At 41.1% G+C, this 24,748-nt stretch overlaps 1 protein-coding gene across 1 annotated transcript in view; it reads left to right on the forward strand.

Annotated features, from left to right (window-relative positions):
* Window positions 1-24,748, forward strand: part of MEOX2 (mesenchyme homeobox 2) — a 62,972-nt gene that overhangs the window by 28,760 nt on the left and 9,464 nt on the right. Inside the window, exon 2 of the mRNA XM_082193995.1 lies at window positions 21,362-21,534. Within this exon, the coding sequence (XP_082050121.1) occupies window positions 21,362-21,534 (173 nt within the window). The remainder of the gene's footprint in view (window positions 1-21,361; window positions 21,535-24,748) is intronic.

Consider the following 24,748-nt stretch of genomic DNA (forward strand, 5'->3'; position numbering starts at 1 on the left):
CTTAACATCATATTTTATGAACTGCATGGGGCATTGGACACACAACCACAACAAAGGGTCAGTCACAATTTCAACCAAATGTATAAATGGTGTCTTTTTACGGTTGATGTGCTTAGACAAGCATCTTTTAAGCTGTAAACTGGGCAGCTGTGAAAAATGTCTTTCTTAATCAAACTTTTTATTTGCTTGTTGGGGTATTTTGTTTCTGAGTTAACATTGTATCTGGATTTTATTTTCAAAACCAGCATATTTAAAGATTTTTTCCCCTTAAAATTCAAAATATGCCCACCACCAAAGGAGTTGCTTAAAGCGGTTAACAAATAGAAATGCAAACATAAAAACAACACAATTAAACACACATTTTAAACACAAATGATCGGAAACAGCAGCAAAAAATAAAACAGAAAGAACAGCATGAGAATCGAAAGCTTGTTTTAAAAAAGGGAAGTTTTCTGTTTTCAGTAGAACGCAAATAAATAGCAAGGTGGTCTAACCTCTTGGGGCAGGGAGTTTCACAAATGGGGTGCCAACACAGGAAAGGCCCTCTCATGCATTACTCACAACCTGATCTCAGAAGGGAGCAGACGGGCCATAGAACATTTAGATGGTGGCCGGTGGGGGGGGGAGCCTAGCTTAGTTGACCCATGTCTTGAGGTGGCCCTTAACCGAGGCACGACCCTGAAAATCTCAAGCCAACGGTAGGAGTATCAATCAGGAAGCATACCCAATGGCTAAGCCAGAGATTTTCAACCCTTTTGAGCCCACGGCTCCCTTGACCAACTGCATTCTTCCTGCGGCACCTCTGCAGAGTTCAGGAGCACAGTTATGTCAGAGCTGGCAGCCTCTCACCCCTTTCTTCTCCTCTCCCCTCTCCTTAGGAATCCTCCAAGCAGCCACCGCTGCCACCTCTGGTCTCAGAGCTGCTCCCACCCTGTCCCAAAGAAAGGTGCCTGGAGCTGGCTGGCTGGCTGGCTGGCTGAGCTCCCTCATTCGCTTGCTTACTCTGAGGCTTCTCAGCTCCTGGCAATCAGCACCCCCTGGCCAGCCCCAGAGGCACTATATGCCTGGGGAGCTTGTAGCCAAGGCTGCTGTAACAAACAGCCACACAAACCTTTGGGAGGCAGAGATGTGAGAGGGCATCAGATGAGAGGGAGGGAAGGAAAGAGGGACAGAGGCCAGTGTTGCTCATGGCACACTGGTTGAAAACCACTGGCCTAAACCAAAGGTTACCTACATCTGTAATCAATAAAGTGGTGGCCATTTTCAACCCCAGAACATTTTCAACCCCAGAACATTGTTGTGTCATTTTGTTCACTGGTTATTGCCTTCCCCCTCCCCTACCACCTGGGCATCCTGTGTTTGGGTCTGCCAGCTTGTTTAAAAAGGAAAGTTTTCGATTTCCAGAAGGATTCAAATACAGTGGTACCTCGGGTTACAAGCGCTTCAGGTTATAGACTCCGCTAACCCAGAAATAGTACCTCGGGTTAAGAACTTTGCTTCAGGATGAGAACAGAAATCGTGCTCCAGCAGCACAGTGGCAGCGGGAGGCCCCATTAGCTAAACTGGTACTACAGGTTGAGAACAGTTTCAGGTTAAGAACAGACCTCCAGAACAAATTAAGTTCTTAACCTGAGGTACCACTGTAAGTAAAAACACTCCTGTCTACAGTTCACACCTGGACAAGTGTGGTGTTTTAAATTGAGTGCAATCCCAATCAGAACAGGCTGGACTGGTAGCCTCCTGACCAACAATCCTGTCTTAATTTAATTTTTGTTAAAAATTAAGCCCTCATCACAAAATGGTCCATCTCTCAACCTCATGTCAGCAAGGTGGTCCAGAAGGATACCATGGTTGATGGTAATTTACTGAATGGTCCCGTAGAACCATTAGAGGCACACTCCCACACCTAGCTCCTGGATAGGAGGCTATGGTTATGTGGATAAGAATGAAAGATTGCACAGCTATGTAATTCATTCCTGAGTATATGTTGCTAGAAGTGTGGATGTGCTTGTAAAAGTCACCTCTTTCTGATCTAGAAGCCAAACTATCTCTAATCCCAGACACGCAAAGGCCAATTGTGATTATTCATAGGCAAAAGAAACACGCTTCTTTGTTATTGCACCTTCATACAACCTGAGGCCAAGTCTTGGTTCTAGAACTAAATGGAAAAAATTGTCCATTTTTCAATGAATACAGAGAGCAGATCTGAGAGTTGGCGATATTGCTTGGCAGACCTCTGTTGTTCTTATTATCAGCAGGAACTTTCTCAGCATTTGTGACTTCATTTCCAGATGTGTGTTTAAGTAATGAAGCCAACCCATAGTAAATCCTAATTACAGGTGCTGGGCATATGTGCAGAGAGACATGGCATTCAATAACTTAGAAAAACGAGACTTCTTTTGTGTCATGGATATAAAGTAGACTGTAGTTGCCACAGAACTTCAGAAAACTTCAAGAGTAGGCATCCAGCGTCAAGAATCAAGGCCTTTCCTTCTATGTTTACCTCTTGCTTTTTCCTCTTGATTTCTGCTAGTGGAAGAATCTGAGAGCATGTTTGGTTTCGAAATAAAAGCCACAAAGAAACAAGAAGCTGAATTATCTCCAGCACTTCAGCAGTTGGATAACTTGGAGAAAGGAGTATGTAGAGATTCAGTTATCAGGATTTCATAATGAATAGATTTGAGAGGAAGGACTTGTCATTTCCATAGATGTCTGTTCATCCTTCAGCTCATTGGAATGATGAGATCAATATGTGCCTACTAAAAAGTTAGGATAAGTAGAAATACAGATGGCCTTCATACACCAGAGCTACAAAGTCTCTTCCTTTCTGATCAGGATTCTGCCAAGGAGTAATTGGATCTTGGCCATGAAATATGACAATCAGTAAAGATATTTTTAAATCTTAATTAGGAAACAGATTTGAATGACGTTTCCAAATTCAGCCTTATTTCTATATCCTTTAATTAAAGGAAAGGAAAAGGGTTACGTTAGAAACATATTCCTGCACTATTTCAGAGTACCTTGTCTGTAGCTGAAAACTGTTTCTCTATGGATGTGTTGACACAAGCATGTTTATCACTCAAGGGCCTGAACACACTAAACCATAGCAGAACATGTTCACAAATCTAGGGCTCATGTGCTCCTGTCTTTCACCATGGCCATGAGATTGGAAGTTTCTACTTCCATTTTCAACAAACCATGGTTTCTTGTTATTCCTTTTCTCCAAACCATTATGCCTTGCTATCTCTAAACCAGTAATTATTGGAAAGACTAAATATAATCAATTGAAATTGGCTATGATTGTTAACCACAGTTTGAAGTTGTTCTATTTCAGGAAACCATAGTTGACACTAACCACAGTTTATCTGTGTTCAGGCATAATGAGGAACCATGACCAATTGAAACAGAAGCAAAAGCTTCCTCATGATCATGTCAGAGAAGGAAAGCATGCATGAGCTGGTCTCATGAACCATGAGCTATTGACAAGATTTTTTCCTGCTTTACTACTTGTGGTTTGTCCAGAGAGACAAACCAGAATCCTGGGTTTCAATATAATGCTAATCCAAACCTTGGCTTGGCTACAGGCATACCACACCAGCAGAGGAAGAACAAAGCAGCTGGGCACTCACCAATTCATGGTTAGCCATAGCTTAGTTAAGCGGTAAATGCAAACTGGGCCACTGTTTTTTGCATTTTGTTGTGATTCCTTGCAAGTTTTAAAAACCAGCAACACAGTAACTTATAATGTTCTTTAATCCACAGAGAAGCACAAAGATGTTTGTAACTATCTTAAATCAAATCGTATTTGGTAGAGAGTAAGGGTAGGGAACCTGTCATTCTGCACATGTACTCCATTTCCTATCACCTTGACCAGCACTGGCCAGTGATTAAGGATGATGGGAGTTGTAGCCCACCAACATCTGAACAGCCACAGGTTCTGCTTCTCTTCCATAGAGAATTCAAAGATTTTATCTCACTCACACTTGAAAGTTAGGTAATGAGGCTTAATAGATTAAGATTTCGTTTTTTTTACCAGAAGCCTTTAACTTTTTCTATTTATTATGAGTCATTCAAACGCTATCGGTCTAGTTCCCAGATTCCCATTACATCAGTTTGCTGTGAGAACATCTCTGAACTGCATCACCATCCATTTTCCCCCTGGATTTCATAAAGGTTTTGGGCAATGGGTTGCATTAGGAAGCCAGGTGTCCAATTTTACAGGAGATAGTCCTGGATGTACGTCTTGCACAACATGCTTGCATTAAGTTTATGTTTCTAGTTCTGGATCTGACAATGTAACACACAGAAAAGCACTGAAGTCAGGTGGAGTGAAGTAAAAGTTTTGTTTGTGGTGTTTATCTGTGATAACATATTCACACATGCCAATCACCAATTGTCAGATGTAGAACATATGTGTACAATCCCAGAACGTTGAGTGAACTTCAGGACTTCAGGTGGTGTGTGTGTGTGTGTGCACGCGCGCACGCGCGCATGTGTGGCTGGCCCTAAGTGAAGGCAAAACTATTAACTTTTAACTCCAATCCCTTACCAGGGATTTTCTGTTTTAATGTTTCCCAATCTTAATATTTCCTTTTTCAACAGTTCTGAATGATCAAAAATCTAGGGTTATTTTTCTTCCACAAATGACAATTTTCAGATGGGGGTGGGAGTGGGGAATGTAACATTTCTTTAAAAAAACGATTAGGAAGGGCCAAGGGGATGTTTTGCTTTACCATTCCACTCATAAATGGTGGAATACTAGGAATATAAGTAATCTGTTTATCCATAGCCTTGTTTACATCTGCAAAAGGAGTCGTTGCTACATTTCTTCGTTTCTCCAGAGGCCTATAAATAATGTCCAAAGCCAAGGACAATCACTCAGCATTGTGGAAGTAGTATTAAAATTCAAACAATCTTTAAACAAACTTTAGAGTTAGTTGGGTGACAGCAGGGTGTGTGAGCGAGAGAAGGAAAAGGAATTCTCCATAGGTCTTGCTAATTTATGCACAACACCATGCATTCCAAAGAAAAATCAGGCTTTCGAACTTAGGCGGCTGAATAAAAAAAAGAAGACTTGCACTGAAAGTTCACTATTGCCTAAAAATATCATTTAGGTTTGAGCTCCATGTTGGGAGAAAGACTCCTGCATTGCAGAGGGTTGCACTAAATGACCCTCGTGGTCCCTTCCAACTCTGTGATTCCATAGAGTTGCCTAACATAGCACAGTGGTAGAACACGTTGCTTTGCATGTTAAGTAGGGGTGGCAAACCTCAGAGCCAGGATCCAAAGGTGGTCCTCCAGGCTTTTCTATCCTACCTTCATGACCATGCCCCCTTCTCAGGCCACACCCTCTTTCCCAAGGGCCTACTGGCCCAAGGAGAGGATACAATGCCATATGATGCAGCAACCTTGCTGAAGCAAAGCAGGTTCTATCATAGAATCATAGACTTGGAAAGGACTCCAAGGTTCATCTCCTCCAACTCCCTGAAATGCAGGAATCACAGCTAAAGAATCGTTGACAGTTGCGTGGCCCCCAAGGTGGAAATAATGACGCATGACACAATTATGAAGGTTAAAGGGCTAAAAAAAGGCAAAATCTTTATTAGTTACAGGTGATGAGCGGTATTGGCTTAGGCATTGGTCCTAACCGACTATATCCAACTTCAGCCTGTCCGCTTGAAGTCCGGGAAGGGTTAACCACCACTAGAGGGAGTCCTGCTGATGCACATCAACTAGGAACTCCCCTGGGGTCACCGATAGGAGGCGTGCCTTAGGCCCTCACCTCCTTAGGCTTCGGACAGGGCCATGCCCCCCGGAATCCTTTATTGGACTACCCTTCAATATGCGGGACGGCAAAGAGGGAGATCCCCAGCCGCGTCCTGCCTTAAATAGGGCAGGCCACACCCCCACAGCCAGCTGATTGGCTGGCCAGGTGGTGACGCAGCCAGGAATCCCCCTAATTGCGCGGGGGCTGCGCTGAAGGGAGGAAGTGGCTATGGCCATCCAACCCAAGAATATTTCTCAGTCTCTTCCATGCAGAGGAACTTATTACTACCTTGTTCTTCCTCTTGCTTCAAAACATAGCCGAGGAAAAAGGTGGGCTATAGATATAATAAACACACAGAAACACAAATAATATTTACACCTACATTTATCTATAGAGAGATAATCTTTTTAATTTGTGAGCTTGGGGTGGGGTTTGATGCTTCATTCCAAAGCTCCCTTTATGCCTTTGCATTGCTTTTCATGGTCTTTAGAAGGCTGTGTATATGAGTAGGGGTGTGTTTTGGTCACTTTGGAACAGGCCAGCTACCCAGTGGAGGGGGACATAATGGGGCAGAATTAGTGGGACAGAGCAGAGAAAATATAGTGGAAGTGCTTTGGATCTGAGATTGCCAGATGGATCATTCAGAGTGAAGGTGCACAGTTGAGGACAGCCTTGTTGTGAATAATAATAGTAATAATAATACCTTGCCCATCTGGCTGGGTTTCCCCAGCCACTCTGGATGGCTTACAGCATATCTAAAAACATAAAAACATCAAGCATCAAAACCCCCGATATAGGGCTGCCTTCAGGTGTCTTCTAAAAGTTGTGTCATTCTTTTTACGGAATCTCTGCTAAGCTCAGAAGACATAGGCACATGAGACAAAGCCATGTAAAAAAAATGAGCGGAGGAATTTCTGCTGTTCAGTGGAAATCTGAGTTAGCTGATCTCCTGTGAATCTTAGATCCACAGGTGACAGCAGCTGGACACAAATCCGCATCAAGTTGTTCCTATTATTTTGTCAGCCTAAATTTTGGGGTTGCAAATCACAATTTCCATTGTACAGCTCACTGATCTTGCAATTCGTAAATTTATTACATATTTGTGTAATGTTGGGTATTGCTCCCATCAACTAAAATTCTACCCAGCGTCCCAAGAAAAATGAAGTAGAGCAGTGGTTAGGCTTGCTGCTTCTGGCCATTTGCATTGTGGGCAGAGATTATAGCCTGCAGACCAGAGCCCTAAAGTATTAGGCAGGACTGAAGAACAGCCTTTCTCAGGAAAATGTCTTCTTGGGGCCATGTAATGTGGCTGGGCCTTGAACACTCTGGACAGATTTGCTGTAGGCTCCAGGCATGTGAATCTGTGAGGCAGGCTAAGCAAACCTCTTGGCGAATATAATGAACTGGTCAGCAGCTCTGATGACTTATTTACATGATAAGTCATCCTGGAATAACCCTTTTTAACTTACTCAGCTCTAATTTGTTGACATATTTTACTAGCTAATCAAAAGCTGGAGTGAGTTTAAAGAGAGTAAGATGTGGGTTGAATGACCCTAATGTGGGTTGATTGGTGCTGTGCCAAATCATGATTTATGGTTCTGATGAGTGATTCAGATGAGCTATTTGCCACATGAAAGGTACAATCTAGGCTGAAAGAGAAAGCAACTCATCAAGTGGAGAAGCAGTTGTGTAAATCTGTTCTGAAACAGTACCAGCCCTGGATGGCCCTCAGATTAACATGACAAAACTTTCAATTAACCAAACAGCCAACTGCACAATTGAAATTCACAGTGTCTCCATAGGATTCCTGCACTGTGGCAGCTAAGTTAACCCCGAGTTGCTTGTGTTAACCAGAATGCATGAGATACACCTGTACTGTAGTTCACATGGGTCTTTACAGGTACTGTACAGACATTAAATGTGAATCAAGTTACTTGGGAGATAAGTCTTCATATTTTTAAAAAGTCTGTACATGGTTTGTCAGAAGGACAGTCCCATAGCTAATTCATATTAAAATTTGAGATTCATGACTGTTTGTTTGATTATGATTCACTGTTGCCACATTGGCAGGAGTACCCAGAGGTAGTTCAAATCTGCCCAATGGGGTGAGCTCCTGTTGCTCTGTTCCAGCTGCTGCCAACCTAGCAGTTTGAAAGCATGCCAGTGCAAGTAGATAAATAGGTACCGCTGCAGTGGGAAGGTAAACGGCATTTCCATGCGCTCTGGTTTCCGTCACGGTGTTCCATTGCACCAGAAGCGGTTTAGTCATGCTGGCCACATGACCCGGAAAGCTGTCTGTGGACAAACGCCAGCTCCCTTGGCCTGAAAGCGAGATGAGCGCCGCAACCCCAGAGTCGCCTTTGACTAGACTTAACCGTCCAGGAGTCTTTTACCTTTACCAGAGGAATGTGCAATGCTGAACTCTTTATGGAAAAACAAGTTAAGAAATCTTCCAATAAGAGCCAAATGGACAAATCTGTAGTATGATTGATCTGGTACAAATTTGCAATTAAGAAAAATTGATGCCAATTACAACTTTTGGAGTATATATTTTGTAAATTATACTTGATTTAGCATTTATGTATTAGTATATTGCTTTCTGTTAAATTTCAGAGCATCTTAACAGTAGATGAGTGTGTTTGTTTGCTTTTTTAACTTTACTGTACTTGACAGAGAAGGATTTGTTTTTAATGCCTTTGCAGTATAGATTACAATTGACTATACTAGGAAAAGAAAGGATGCAAATGATATAAAAACAAATGCAAATCTGGATTTAATAACTACCAAAAAGTTTTTCCTATGGGAAAGCTGTAAATGAGAATGTCAACAGAATGAACTTTCTCTTCTGATTAAGATAGGGGTACATCATTGGCTGCTAATGATCAGCTACTAATATTTTCAGGATTTCTCTATTGTGCCCCAAAATGGATGTATATCTCCTTCTCTGCCTCATGGTACATGATGGGATGAGGGAAAGGGAAAAGAGAAGCACCACATACTGAACAGGGTAGAGTTTTATTCCTGTGCCAATTTTCTTTCAAATTTTATTCTCTTGCTCATTATGCTGCTTTAAATGAGCATTTTATATTTGACTTCCTTTAGTAATGTTTTATTTTGAAATGTTTAAGATAATATTTTAATTTCCTTTTAATTATGTTGCTTTGGATGTAAACGTTATATTTGGCTTTCTTCGTTATTGTTTTATTCTGGATTGTTTTATTTGATGTTCTAATATCAGTTGTATACTGCTTTGAGTTTTTCTTAAACATATAGAAATTAAAAGAATAACAACAACAACAATAGTTTGGCTTCTATCCAAAACATCCCCAATTCTCAGGGCAGTTCTGATCATTATTCTTTTTTTTCCTTCTTCCATACAATCTTTCTGTTTTTAATGAGATTCCACTTACAATTTGGGAAATGACTGCATGATTCGAGGCGTGCATTTTACAAACATACATGTTCTTCAAACATGCTACCTACATATGGACATTTGGGGCTCTTGGTGGGGTACAGGCATGTCTGGAAGGCGTTCATGGGTGTATGCTATCTTGTTCCTCCACTGAGCCTAGAAACAAGTTTGTGAGGTTATCATTCAGTCTGAGCCAAATAAGAGGTAATTTGCTGTAAGGAAGGTATAAAGACATTACTTTTTGTGTTGACATGTATAGGACTGCACTGCTGAAATTCCAGTTTATTCATTAGATTTATCTGTCTCATATTTGCAGGTAGTCTTTTTTTGTGTGGGCGGAGACCCCCCCCCCAAAAAAATGTGTGACTCTTTGACATGAACATGGGCAATAAAATCTTTTTTTCAGATGTTTTAACTCTTAATATTTTACAACCCCTTTTTATTTTGCCTTCTCCTAAAAGACAGGTAATTCCATTTAATTGCAGGTGGGAAAGCACTTTCCACTGTTCCTTTTCTTTTATGGTGAGTGTTGCACTTTGGGATGATGCTGTAAAAGTAAACTGTGAATGAAATAGTAGAATAAACATACACTGGCAGCCCTGTGGAGTCTGAAAAAAGGAAGAAAAACAGATAACGTCTGGTTATTTACTAACCTGCATTTATGAGCACAGCTGGCCCTTTTAGGTTTCGCTTTAATGCTTTCTGAGGGGTAGTAAGATATATAAAATATGTGGCTAGAACACATGTAGCGGACATAGGTGCACATATATGATAAACCAGAGAAGACAGACTCTTTTCTACAGTAATTCTTCCTAGCACTATTACAGAGGTTAGCTTGGATTCAACAGACAAAATCAGAAAGAAAGAATGAAAGAACGAAAGAACGAAAGAAAGAAAGGACTTAGAAAGCTAACAGACAACTTGAGTCTAGACCATGAAATGGGAAATGATTTGTGACTGCATGGTTAAGCTAGATACTCTGTATGCTACTAATGTGTAATATGAGCTTTTGAAAACACACACCAGGCAAAACTGCTTACAATAGAGACGGAGAAAGCAATGCGATGCGGAAATGTTGGCTAATAGTCAGACCATTCATGCTTAATTGCTGCTACAATAGTCTCCTCTGCGTTGTTGCTTCTTTCAGACTTTGGGCTTCCATAAGAAGAGCCCTGTAGCCGCCCTTCCTAGCTGGAGCAGCCATATTTCTTGGTGAAGCATTTGTGCGCGCGTGTTCATAGTACCAGCCCATCTCCTTCACTTTCCTGGTGGAGAGGATGTGAGGGCCATGCCAAGGGAAGGAAAAAAGAGTGACCTTCCCTCTCACTCCTACATGCAAATAGGTTGCTATATAAAGGGCTTTATAAAGGTCATGTTAACAGAAATTTTAGTACAAACACCAGGAATTAAATGACTGGCATAATTTTGTGTTTCATAAGAAAAAGGATGTTAAGAATACAGTGAACAAGAGAATATCAAGAGGTTCTTTTTCATGCCATATAGACATTGTTGAAATATAGACCATGGGTGTAGCATGTTTGTGAAAGCCACTTGGTTTTTCAAGTGCTTTTCACAGATTTGGTTGGAAATTTCAACAAACATTGCAGAAAGCTACATCAGCTGATGCAGAATACCCTAACCATTCATGTTTCTGAAAGCATTATTGTTGGAAAGTCCTGTTCCCTCACTGTTCTCTGTGAGTGAAGTCTAATGTAATGTATTGGCTCCTACTTCCCAGAGATCCCCAGAAATATCAGGCTCAAAAGCTTGAGTTTGCCTATAGCTCCAGTCCTTTCTTGCCTGCAGTCTGCCCTTATCTATGTACTGAACCTCTTTGCTGGATTAGGTTTTTCAGTTTTACATTCCACCAGGAAAACAAACATGTCTATACTACAAGTTTAAGGAAGGAGTAGGAGTAGCACGAGGCATAACTGCTGAAGAGTAAAACCCCTTCTCCAAAACTACTAGTTGCACTGGGAAGAAATGGTGTCAATGGTGAAATTTCCTCCCAATGCAAATAACAGTCTGAAAGGAAGGATTTTCCTTAGGACTTTGGAAAGAGAGGAAAGTGTTACATCCCCTGCTCCGTGCCTGTGGCGATCCTGTTAATTATCACCCACCCCCCAAAACAGGTGTCATGTGCTTTTTTATTTTCCAGTGTGCAGGTTAAATGCAAAGTGGCATTTTACGTCATGTTTACTTTGGCCCTGAGAGGCAATTTTAAAAGGTGTGCATCCTGAAAGCTCCTTACTGCTTTCAGTGGTAGACCCAGTTTCTTTCTTCTTAACTCTCCTTTTCCTCTCTTTTTTCATTTTGTGAACCTACTCAAAGCCCATATCTGTCAAAGATCAGATGGAATAAAGGGTCCTGGTTTTAAGGGCATTTTAATAAAAAGGCAGACAGATGTACCCTAAGTGCTATCTAAACCAATAGAACCACAGAGTGGCACAGCAAAGAAGTGATCTGTGAGATTGTATTCCTCGTAAACCAGAGCAGAGAATTGCAGGTGCAGAGGAACTCAGCAGCAAGGCAGATTTAGCTGCCAGCTAGTCTTAAGGGACATGGGTGGCACTGTATGTTAAACCACAGATCCTAGAACTAGCCTATCAGAAGGTCAGCGGTTCAAATCCCCATGACGGGGTGAGCTCCCATTGCTCGGTCCCTGCTCCCGCCAACCTAGCAGTTCAAAAGCACGTCAACGTGCAAGTAGATAAATAGGTACCACTCTGACGGGAAGGTAAACGGCATTTCCATGTGCTGCTCTGGTTCGCCAGAAGCGGCTTAGTCGTGCTGGCCACATGACCCGGAAGCTGTACACCGGCTCCCTCAGCCAGTAAAGCAAGATGAGCGCCGCAACCCCAGAGTCGGTCATGACTGGATCTAATGGTCAGGGGTCCTTTACCTTTACTATTCTTAAGCAGAAGCAAGTATATAAACAAAAGGAAGTGCTTCTTCACATAGCACCATGGCTATACTATGGAATCTGCTACCATAGGATGGTGTGATGGCTGCCACCTTGGATGCTTTTAAAAAGGAGATTAGATAGTCATTGAGGATATGTCTCTCAATGGCCACTAATAATGAATGCTCTGTATTACTTTAGTAACCAGAGGCAGCATGCCTTCAAATGCCTCTTGCTGTGGAGCTCAAGTGGGGAGTGTCTTTGAGTTCATGTTCTGCTTGATTTAAGAGACTGCTTTTCAACATTAGTAGTAACTGATTTTTATCTTTCATATTTTGATATGCTTTTAATCACTGCTGAAATATTTTATGTTAAGTGGTTTATAAATTATTAAAACAAAATAAAGCGAACCCACAGATTGGGGGGGATAGTATTGGCAATGAAGCTTGTGACACCCTCTTTCATAGCTTCCTTTCCTTGCTGTTACCACTGGGATTGGCGCTTTCTGTGTGGAATGATGTGGATAGAAACCATTAGATTTATGGATACTTCCTTAGAGATGATGCAATTTTTTTCCCTTATGAGCCAGTTTGATTGCTCTCCCTGTAACCTTTCCATGAGCTGCACAATTCCAAGCAAGGACTCCAGTTCAAATGGATGAGTTCTGAATAAATTAACAGGTCACAAATGGAAATTTCATTTGGAAATCAGTCATATGCATTCCCATTTGTTTTCACAACTAAATCAAAAGGGTTTAATTCATTCATAGCCTCCTTCCATTTATTTACTGCTTAACATGCTGTTGGTCATAAGCAAGTTTAAGAGGAGCAGAATACTATATGATTTTGAGAAAACCCACCAGCCTAGATTGTGAATGTTGCTGCTGCCATTCCTGGTGACTCCAAGAATCATCATGCTGACCACTGGAGCCTTAGAGCTCACAATGAAGCCACTTTATGTCTCCTTTCTTGGGTGTTTCATCTTGCAAAGAATTAGGACTGAGCTGTGTAATATTCAGTCCCATCTTTGCTGTCGTATAGCATTGATGCTTTTGAGCACAACTGATTTGCCGATACAAAACTGCCATTGTCCTTTGCAAAATGCAATCTCAAGAGCTGCCTTTCTACAGAACAAAAAGGAAAAAGTGAAAAAGTAATAAAGCCATAAAGAAACTCAACCTGCCTTAAACTTTGTGAGCTTTTCAATTTTATTGCTAAGTATGGAAAACTTAAAGCCTACATTCCTTGGCTTACATGCAAGCTATTTATTATTTTTGGTCAGATGGGAGCTTGTGCATTTGTGGATGGGGAAGAAATGGAAACTTGAAAGCCAGCAAAGTCTGAGTTAACATGCACACTCGTATTTGTGGAGAGGAGGGCTCTTCATAACAGTCTAAGAAAGTTAATTTTAAGAAAATAAAAGACCTTTCTTATGAATGTAGACAAAGAAAGTTTAGAACAACTCTGAAAAGGGTGGGTGCATTCTCACTCCATATCCAAATAAATACTGACAAATCAGTGGTTGTAGTGGACACCACCTGGCACGTTCCGACAGATTATTCTAACGTGGGTTTAGTGTTGGTGAACCAAATTAGAATGAGTGTGTGTGACAAATGATTCAGAGGCTACTTTATCACCAATTGAAATGTGAGGAAGCAAGGACGGTACAGAGCAATCAACTGGTCCTCCAACCAACAGGCACAGTTTTGTGAACAGAGAAGTACAACCTATTGAACTGATAGGTCTGATGCCTTCGTTACGTAACTTTTCTCCCGGGCATATGGCTTATTAAACAAACTATGGCCTTTTAAACAGGGAGGGGGGTATTGTTTTTATTTGTCACTGTGCTATGTATTTTTGACTCTGGAAGTTTTGCTGTTGATATCTGCATCGAAATGGCAGAAGGGTTATTGTGAATGGTGGAGACCAAGTACAGTGGTACCTTGGGTTAAGAACTTAATTAGTTCTGGAGGTCCATTCTTAACCTGAAACTGTTCTTAAATTGAGGTACCGCTTTAGCTAATGGGGCCTCCCGCTGCCGCCATGCCACTGGAGAACGATTTCTGTTCTCATCCTAAAGCAAAGTTCTTAACCCGAGGTACTATTTCTGGGTTAATGGAGTCTGTAACCTGAAGCGTCTGTAAGCTGAAGCATCCGTAACGTGAGGTACCACTGTACTCTGGTTTAATCTTCTCACAATCATTACCATAATCTATTCTCCATATACTTTACTTTTTCATATATATTTAAAAGGTTGAATATTACCCTAGCAATTGAAGGACATGGTGCTCCTTATATTAAAAGAAGCTGTATGTCCCTCTGCAAATAATTGCAACCTTTCTCCCTTACTATACTAGTTAAATTTAAGATCCTCTCTGGGTGTTGAAAGAGAAAACAATGCTTGGAAGCAAGTGTGCATGTTTTTCCATACTTCCTGTTTGTCTTCTTGAGTTAGCTTAATCACAAAAATCCCCCAAAGTTTTACAGAACTAAAAGCTATCAAACTAGGCATCACCTGATCACTCATCTGCATTTTATGAAATATATAGCAGCGAGTGTGGAGAACAATACAAGCTTTACATAATGCTTTCCTTTAACCTCAGGTGTTATATACCATATGTTAATACTTAAAGTATTATGTGGGAAAAGGGAGTGCATTATGGGGCCCTTTTAGATTCCCCCCCCTTTTTCAGCTACACCTACCATTTGGCATAGGATACAGGCAGCAGAGGAAAACTCGAGGGGGGGGGGTTGCCTCAGTTGCAGCAGCTGCAAAACAGATGGGAAGCTGACGTGAAATCTGCCAGAAATCTCCTCTAGGTTTTCCACCCATTTTCCACCAAAGAGAAAACAAATCTAGGTGATATTATGAATATAGATCCCAAGCTCAAGATGGGATGGAATCTCTTAATCCTGGCTGTTAGAAAAGTGGAAAATAAATTCCTGCAAAAAATAAAACAAAATACTGCTTTGGGAATCAAAACAATCAAACTTCACAGAGACAACATACCTAAAGAGTATCCAGAGCAAGTTGATTTTAATAGAAAACAACAGGGAAAGAGTTGCACATAACATAACACGAGGCCATGAAATGAAGGACAGGAACCAGTCAAATGTATGCAGGAGTTTAAAAATCATACATCTGCTAAATGCACATTTCCCCCATAGCTTGTAATTGCATAGCATTCTTTGCTGTTCATTCAGTACAAAAAATTATTTATCCAAGTGAAATTCTGCCATTATTATTATTGCTGTCAGGTATGTGAACCATATTTATGGGGCTTGTGAGTCTCTCTGGGTTTAGCCAGAGGTAGCTTATGCTGCTCATATAGCAGAGATGGGGAAGGAACCTGTGGCCCTCTGGATGTTGCTGAACTCAGATCACCCCCCCCAGCTCCATCCCCCAGGATACCTGGCCATGCAGAAATTGCATAGCCGGTGTAATGATATTGCTAAACACCACATTAGCATTAAGATTTTATTTTATTATGTCACAAAGCCAGCTGGAGCATTGTCCTAACTCAGGAACGGTGCTGGATTGCTGAACACATCTCTTCCTCTTTGCAAATCTTCCTGAAAATTAGAGTGCTTTTCACAGCAGCCAAAGATGTTTGTGAAAAGTGACCCCCTTTGCAGTTTAGACCTGTTTCAAAGGATGAAACCAAAGGGTCGTGGGAAAGATGGCATTTTGGGAAGTTAATTGAAGAAATAGAGATGGTGGGGTCATGTAGGTATAAGGGATGCAAAGGTGGAAGCTGCTTAGAAGTTTTGCACTGTGAGGGTGGGGAAGCAAAGAGTCTTGGATATATCATGTTTTGAAGTCCACTCTTTTTAGAGCGTTCTCTCGGAGAATCTCAAGCAGACGTCTTGCACATCCCTGTAAGTACTGTAGGTCTGTGAAGTTCTGCGTAACGCAATAGAAGTAGTTAAGTGGGACTGCAACTTGAGAGTAAGCCAGATAATTGTGGAAACGCAGTCACTAAAAGTTTTATAATTCTGTTACATAAGCCTTGTTACCAGGACTTTGTGGTTAATGTCTAACATTTCTATGTACCTTTCCAATTTTAGAATTTATTTTGTTTGTATTAGCCTTATATATACCCTTCTTCTCTTGCCGTATTGAATTTTACAACGTGTTAAAGTAGGCAGAAAATTTTAAATTAAAGTAAATATAGTTAAAAAATTTAACAGCCCCAAACATTCACAAGAATAACTCATTTCAATAAGGTCATAGATTAGTCAGTGTTTAATACACTGGGCATAGAAAATAACGTTTTCGGTATGGTCAGCAGTTGTTAGAGATAACCAGTTTTATTCAGGAATTTACTGGCTGGTCTTTGGCAAATTATAATCTCACCCTAATCAGTGCGGCCAATGTAACAATAGTGGTATATCTCAGAGGATAATGCAGTAGCTTCCACATTTAAAGTGAATGATAATTTGTTCTACAGTGATAATCTTTCTTCACCACAGAACTTTGTGAGAGCAACTAGCAGCAAGAAAATATGTGTTAATATATTTTACGTGTGCTAGATATTGCGGAAGAATTTCCTCTTCTTGTTTTATCGAGACTAGATAGTGATAGATAAATTTAAAAGATGTAGCTGTAACTGTGTGGCGATGCGATGATTATTTGTTTTTTCATGAAACAGAGACCAGTTTGGATTCTACCATTAGTCAGTGTTTAGCAATAATTTATGCAAGATATTTTACTCTACTCCAGACATTTCATTGTATCCCAACATAGCCCCATAAAGCAAATGAGAGACTAGGAAGCCAACAAACGATGAGGCTGGGCAAAACAACCTCACCACAGTTCAGCCGGGAGGCCTTTGCCAAGAGCAGATGCCGTATGACACACGTACATTCAGTGATATGCAATAAAACTGCAACCCAGACTTTACCCATATGCCAGTCTGCCAAGGAAAGCTACTGCTGCTGATAGAAGCACTGCTGCCAAAAAGGTTTTATGGCATAGTTTCTATCCAGTAATGGCAAGAATGTCTGAATAGCAAATCTTCCCCTGTTGCTTAGGTCTCGTGCAAGATCTTTCTGGCTAACAAAACGTGACCAGCTAGCTATGCAACTCAGTTTAATAGTCTTGCTTGCAATATGCAAAGTGTTTTTCAGTGACAACCAAACCACTCAAACTGTAGTAAGTGCCCAACCAGCAGTTTATTTATCCTTGAGAAAATGCTTCAGACTTGCAAAGCTATCACCAGCCAGGTAGCCTTCCCGAACAAGCAGTTCGTACAAGATGCTGAAATGTGTGCAATGCTGTGCGGGTTCTGGGGGTTTTTTTGGGGGGGGTAGTAGGTGGCAGAGCTGGCCAGGATGGATTTGATTTAAATCAAATTGATTTAAATCACGATTTAAATCACGAGTCAGACTTGATTTAAAACATTTTACAGAAAGACTCATTCTTGCTCGTGTAATCTTGATATTTACAACCAGAGGAAGGTTTCATTTTTGGAATAATAAATTTTCAGAGTAGTTTTTACAGTTATCTCAAAAATTACTGATTTGGTTATACTATTAGAAATACATAGACAGATAATTATGAAATAATTGTGAGGTTTAGTAAGTTAACTGTTTATATTTTCTGCTGTACTTTGTTGGTAGAAGAAAAACAATCATTTCCTTAATAACAATTTAAGCAATTTATTTAACTAAAGCAATAACATTATAGCACATGTATCCATGTTTGTTAACTGATGTGGTTAAACATATATTTTTTAATAAACTTAGACTGAGTTTTAGCACACATGAAAAACTTAAAACAAATCCTTATTTCCCGATGAATAGCCTTTGGACTATCATGTAACTTAAATAGAAAACTATCTTTAGAAAGATTTTTCTGCCCAAAGCATTTTATTTTAAAAATCCAATTTAAATTTAAAAAAAATCCGATGTAAATAAAACAATCCATTTTTGTTTTAAAAAAACCCATTGATTTTTATCCACACTGGAGCGGGCAGACTGAACACAGTCCAGGCAAGTGTAACTGAGTGGACCATCCTTTGGGCAGGGCAGGGCAAGTACAGCCTCGGCAAGCAGATAAAATGGCAGGCTGCATGAACTAAAGAGTCAGAGCAGAATCTAGGAATGTGACATACTGTGAGAGCATGGGTGGGGAACATGAGTCCCTCCAGCTGCTGTTGGACTCCAGTTCCCATAAACCCCAGCCAACATAGCCAGAGACTGGAGGTCCAGCAATACCAGGAGAGCCACAGATTTTCCCACTCCTGCGCTAGAGCATAAGGAGCAGAACCGCTGACCCATCCAGTCCAGCCTCCTGGTTACCCAGCTATTTCTAGCACATGAGCCTTTTACCATTGATGCTCACCTGTAACTGTGTTTCAGAGATGTGCTACCTCTGAACTTGCGAGGTTCCATAAACTCCTGCAATGATTAGTATCCATTGGGGACTGCATCCTCCATTCATTTTTTCTAATCCCCTTTCAAAATGATCAAGCCTTGTGGCTATCATTGCATCTCGTGGGAGCCAATGCCAGAAATCAATTGCATGTCATGTGGTGGTATGAATAAGTGCTTATTCTTGTCTGTCCTGACAATTAAGTTTCACTGGATGACATCAAGATTTAGTCGCCCCCCCCCCCCACAACAAACCCCAAATATTATAGTCTTTCCTTGTAGGGAAGGGGTTCCAGCTCCAGATAATTTTGGTTCCCTTTTCTGCATGCTTTCCAGCTCTACAATATCCTTTTTGAGATAGAGACAATCTGAACCAGTAAGTTCAGGTCAGACAGAAGACTATAGCCCATCGCATTCCCTAGCTGACCGTACCAGGAGGTTGAATTTACCAGTAGGTCTCTCATCTGGTATAACAGTCACAAGGCTTGGAAATGCATCACTCATACGTAGACCCATTTATGGCATCAGACACTGGGTTACAGTTCCTATTGCCCTTACCACTAGCCATCTTGGCTGGGGCACCATGTTGCCTATACCAACACACACACACAAATAAAAATAAAATAAAGTAAAATCTGGTGGCACCTGTTCTTAAGTAAATAAGTGTGCCATTTCAAATAGTAAGATTCTGGATGGCAATGGTGTTTGTCAAGCTTTGCCTGAGATTTGGAAAAAATACGACAGGACAATTAATCAAATGCCTGCTTCCCTGATTAAAACAAAACAAAACAAAACAAAAAACACCCATAAATAATTCTCAAACCAGAAATGCAACCCAGGATAAAGTGCAGATTGCAATAGCTGTTCCTGAGAGATGTCCTCAAATAATGGCTGGTGCAGGCTTACCTGTTTCCTAACTTCAACAGGCTTTGTTGCATCCTGCAACAAAGAATTGCCTAATGGAGCGCAACGGACTGCCTTTACAAAGACACTAGAACACAAGGAACTTTTAGGAATGAAGAGGAAGATGGGGCTGTGATTGTTCCTGTCATTCTTCCCTCAGGCCAACAGAGTTGTCTGTCAGCTCCTAAGCACATCTTTGCGCTGGTATTTAGAGGCAGGCAGGGTGGAGCTGTCCAACTCTGCCTTCCTTGGTTCCCATAGGATCTCATAGCAGTTGTTGCAGCTACAGGACAGATAAGGATCATGATGCCCAAAGGAAACCTGCATACTCAGGGCTTGTAGGCAGCCATTCGAGGAGGCTGATCTGCACTGTTGGAACTGCCTTGCCTTGGTGCACTGCCAAAGCCTACTGGCATTTCCTGGAAGTATATGGTAAGCTTTCTATTTGTACATGCCATTAGGGAGGAGGGCGGGGTGCAGAGTTCCTTTGAATTTCATTCTTTGGCCTTCATAATAAGCATTTTACATGCCGTATTGGTAGAGTTTGTTATATTTGTCTTTTTTATATCCTGTTTGCCTTTCAACATTTCTTTTAATTTTAAGATGTATATCAGCAGACAGGCCTATGAATTTTCTTTCATAGAAGTTTCCAGTGACTTTGGCAGTAGGGACAATGATTACTGGAAGTTCTCAATGAAAACTAAACCCTTTTCACTCTACCCTCCATTGGAGCTGGTTATAATCCAAACCATTCTTGTCTGCTTATAAGATCTGTTGTAGTTATGGTGTTCTTTGGCCAACAAGGCCATCTCAGGCATGCCAGTGACTCATCCTGCAGCGAAAGTCATAAAGAGACTGCTTATGAGCTTGTCTGCTTGGAAGTTGATGCAGGTTTCTATTTAAATCAACAGCTGAAGTGTGAATTTATCTGTGACATTTTTAAGATGGTTGATGAAGCCAAAAGTTGACTAGTGATTCTCATGCTGAACGCTAGCTAATTTTGGATTTACAGCACACAGCATGCCAAGATTAGAAACAAATGGATATAAAATTGGGGTGGGCATGGTAATCCGATACATGGGTCATAGTTTGCTTTAGGGCCACTTTGCACATGATTCTTATGTGTAGGGACATATATGTGGAAAAATAAATGTGCATGTATTTTTCGCATGTCATAGGGGACATGGTTTTTCCTACAAGGCAGTGATGTCCATGTAGGAAAATCCCAATTCATTCAAGCAGCGGCAGTCAGCTAATAATAGTCAAATAGCAATGAGCTAGCTTTTAAATGTTAATATGGGAAAGGCCTTCAGGGAGGTGCCGTTCTTATGACATTGCTTCATTGAGAAAGTTATTTTATAGTAGAAGATATCTTGCCTGGTGTAAAAAGAGAATATAAAATGGCCAGACAACTCATTGATCCAAAGTGATCCCAATCCCAATGTATTTTAGGTTATAGAGCCCTTCTTTGGAGGAATGCTTAGGAAAAACTATTAGAACAATCTTATATTTAAATGTTGCAAGTTTAAACTTCTTTCAAACATATCCCAAATGACCTTTACATAAAACAGCAGGATGCTAATCATTGCATCCAGTCGTATTGCATATGGCAAAGAACGCGAACAACAAAAAAACCTCTTCCCCATTTTAAACAGGGTGTGTTTGAATGGTGGTTGCATGATGGTTATTTGAGATATATTTGTAAAGACATCTGTGTAGGTGATTCAAGGTATTTGCCTCTAGCAGCCAGAGCTGTACCTGCAGTACATAAGAAGGACATGGGGAGTCAACCATGCACCACTTGTGCCTTCAGTAGGCTGTAGCATTGCAAGCACCCATGAATTTGACAGAATACCGCCGGCATGACATTTCCTGCCTATACCAATACTTTCTGAATCCTATCTGTACAATACCATCTCGAATGATATTTTCACCTTGATGTTTGCTTCCTAATAAAGCATAAACGTATCATGGCTCCTGATTTGATCTTTCATTTATTTCAGATTCTCAAGAGGGAAATTACAAATCAGAAGTCAACAGTAAGCCAAGGAAGGAAAGAACTGCTTTCACCAAAGAGCAAATCAGAGAGTTAGAAGCAGAGTTTGCTCACCACAACTACCTCACCAGGCTGCGGAGATATGAGATAGCAGTAAACCTGGATCTTACTGAAAGACAGGTATGAATGGAAAATAAATTAATGGCGTTCTAAGTGCAGGCAATTACCTCAGACCAGATCTATCTCATTTAGAAGTAGACATGATGATGTGTGGAATAGAATAAAATCCTAACATGACATTTATGTTATGCATATACATACTGGATAACATCAATGTTATCTTTGAAACAGATACTTATAAAATCAGTTAGCACATTGTAACAGCCATGGAAAATTAATGAGCTCAGTTCCGTGTCTGCCAGAATAGAACAAATGCATTTTCAGATTGTCCTTTTAACATTCATCCTGTCTTCTGTGGGTTGTTGGTTTTTTTAAAGTTTTATAAGCATTTACAACACAAATGCATTTATCTTCTTCTCCAGTCCCGTTTTTTTTAATAAATCCCTATCCCTCCATACGCACACTCTATTAATTCTAGCAATTCAAACAAAACTGGTGATAATGTTGACCTGTGACACAGGGTAGGGTGCTGTCAGGCATGTTCAGGACATGCAGTTCTATACATGTCTGAAACCTGCTTCTGAAATGTGAATGACTGCTGGGCAGGATTATGCAACTGCTAGGAAAATCTTTACTCTCTCCTTTAAGTGACCCTGATTCTATACTGGCTGCTGCCAGTCCGGTACGTCTACCACAGAAATAGCCACATTCATCAAAGTACACAGGAAGTTATTATTGAGAAAGTAAAATAACAGGCAAATTTACTCAAGGCTTGTCCCAGAAAGGATGAAGGAAGTGAGAGAGATGGCGAGGGGGTGGGGAAGAGAGGAGATGCTAACCAGCCAAGAGTGGCTACATGGTTATGCTTCAGTGTTCAGAACAAAAGGAATCTGAAGTGGTAGAAGCTGGAAATCTGGAGACATGGGGAAAGAAGGAAGAAATTGTGGGGGATGGGTGGTGCTTAAGTGAAATAGTACCCCCGTTTGTCCTTATGCTCTGTCCAAAGCGTGTCAAAGGGAGGGAGAAGGGGAGATGTAAGGGAATGCTTGACTTTAGGTTGAGTGTAGTTTTTGACATGAATGGGAAGGTTACAAAAAAGTGCAGTGCTGTGAGTAACTAATTCATAGATGGCAAGGTGGTGCCTTTATTGAGTCAAGACGTGGAGGTGATTTGGCTGCAGCATGTCCAAATGTTTTCAGGCCAGCATCTAGAGGACAGGTCCACTTTCTGTTGTGTGCTCACAGGCTCTGCAAATGCACACTGTTCTGGTGTGTCAGTTCACATTCAGCTAACAGCTAACATTCCTGACAAATGAAGGTGAGAGAAAACATTAGAGTGGACACCGAAATGGGATGATCTGGTGCTGTAATAGGGAGAACAGTTTAAGAAAACAGGAAAGTTCCCCAAATATACATTAAAAATAGGTGTCAACTGCTACTGGTGGATAATGCTCACCTGCTCCATTCCTTAATCCTGTGTTTAATGTTCACCTCTCTCTCTCTCTCTTAAAAACCACCCACCTTCTCCTGATAATATATAAGGTAAAGGTAAATGACCCCTGAACGGTTAAGTCCATTCAAAGGTGACTATGGGGTGTGGCGCTCATCTCTCTTTTCAGGCCTAGGGAGCCAGTGTTTGTCCACAGACACTTTCTGGGTCATGTGGCCAGCATGACTAAATCGCTTCTGGCGCATGGAGGACCATGGCGAGTGTCAGAGCGCACAGAAACGCCGTTTACCATCCTGCCTCAGTGGTACCTGTTAATCTACTTGCACTGGTGTGCTTTTGAACTGGTGGAGTCTCCTACTTTGGAGGTCTTTAAGCAGAGGCTTGACAACCATATGTCAGGAGTGCTCTGATGGTGTTTCCTGCTTGGCAGGGGGTTGGACTCGATGGCCCTTGTGGTCTCTTCCAACTCTATGATTCTATGATTCTATGATTCTATGATTCTATGATTCTATGCTAGGTTGGCAGAAGCTGGGACAGAGCAATGGGAGCTCACCTCATGGCGCGGAACTGCCAACTTTCTGATCGGCAAGCCCAAGAGGCTCGGTAGTTTAGACCACAGTGCCACCTACGTCCCACACCAAACAACACTGATGCAGCTTGAGGAAATTAAGTTGCATGTGTACGAAGCCTTTGCTTTTGTAATGGCACTTAATACAGCACATTCTTGGTGTTTTTTTTAAAACAGCAGAGCATGATGAGATGATTTCTGTTTCCCAGAGGCAATTCTTCAAAGGTTTCAATTCAATATGCTGCAGAGGAGTAATTGATCATATTTTTGCTGCATAGCTTGAGATATGACAGAACCAAAAGAGGGGTGGGGGGAAGCCTCCAGAACTGCCAAGACAAAGATGCTTCTTAAATTGTCTTTGCTATATAGCTGTGGCAGCCTCCAGGGAAATCTAGAATGCAAAGAGCTGGGCTTCTTCTGCTGCTTCATTTGCTTTTTGAAGGTGGATGGCAGTTGTACTAAATTAGTTGTTGCAAATTTGTCTTTCTTTTTCTTTTTCTATAAACTCCCTTCAAAACCACTTACTTGCGTGGTAGTCCGGGGAAGGACTGTTGCTCGGTAGGCAGAGCACATGCTCTGCACATTGATCCCAGCAGGATCAAACCTTGGCGTCTCCAGGGCCTGAAACCCCAGAGTGCTGCTACAAGTCAATGTAGATTAACACTCTTCAAACTTCCCTAGATGTTGTTGGACTACAATTACCATTATCCACAACCTTTGGCTAAATTGGCCAGGGATGATGGGACTTGTAGTCTAACCATATATGGGAGCACACAGTTCACAGAATCAGAGAGTTGGGAGGGACTCGAAGGATCATCTCTTGCAACCTCTGCAATGCAGGAATCCTACCCACAGCCAATCCCTGTGTGGGTTTGAACCACCAACCTTCTGGTTAGCAGCCAGACACACTGACTCATTGCGCCACAGAGAAGAAACCAATATAGGCCATACAGAGCTAGGTGGACCAATTTTGTGTCAATATAATAAGGCAGTTTCCAATGCTATACATGAGCTACTAAGAGCTAAAGAGAAGAGATGGGTCTTCACAGTATGAAAAGGGTGGCAAATGTCCCAAACTCACAAAGCCTTTTATGAAAGAAGTTTAATAAAAAAATTGCAAGGTTCTAGGCCTTCATGGTAGCTAATATTATTTACTTATTTGTTTTAATATATATACACATAAATACACCATTTTATTGTAATAAAACCTCTAAATATTGAGATGATCAATATAAAAGTTAAAATGAGGAAACAGGT

This window comes from Podarcis vaucheri (genome assembly GCF_965113315.1).
Source record: "Podarcis vaucheri genome assembly, chromosome: 12".
Lineage (NCBI taxonomy): Eukaryota > Metazoa > Chordata > Lepidosauria > Squamata > Lacertidae > Podarcis > Podarcis vaucheri.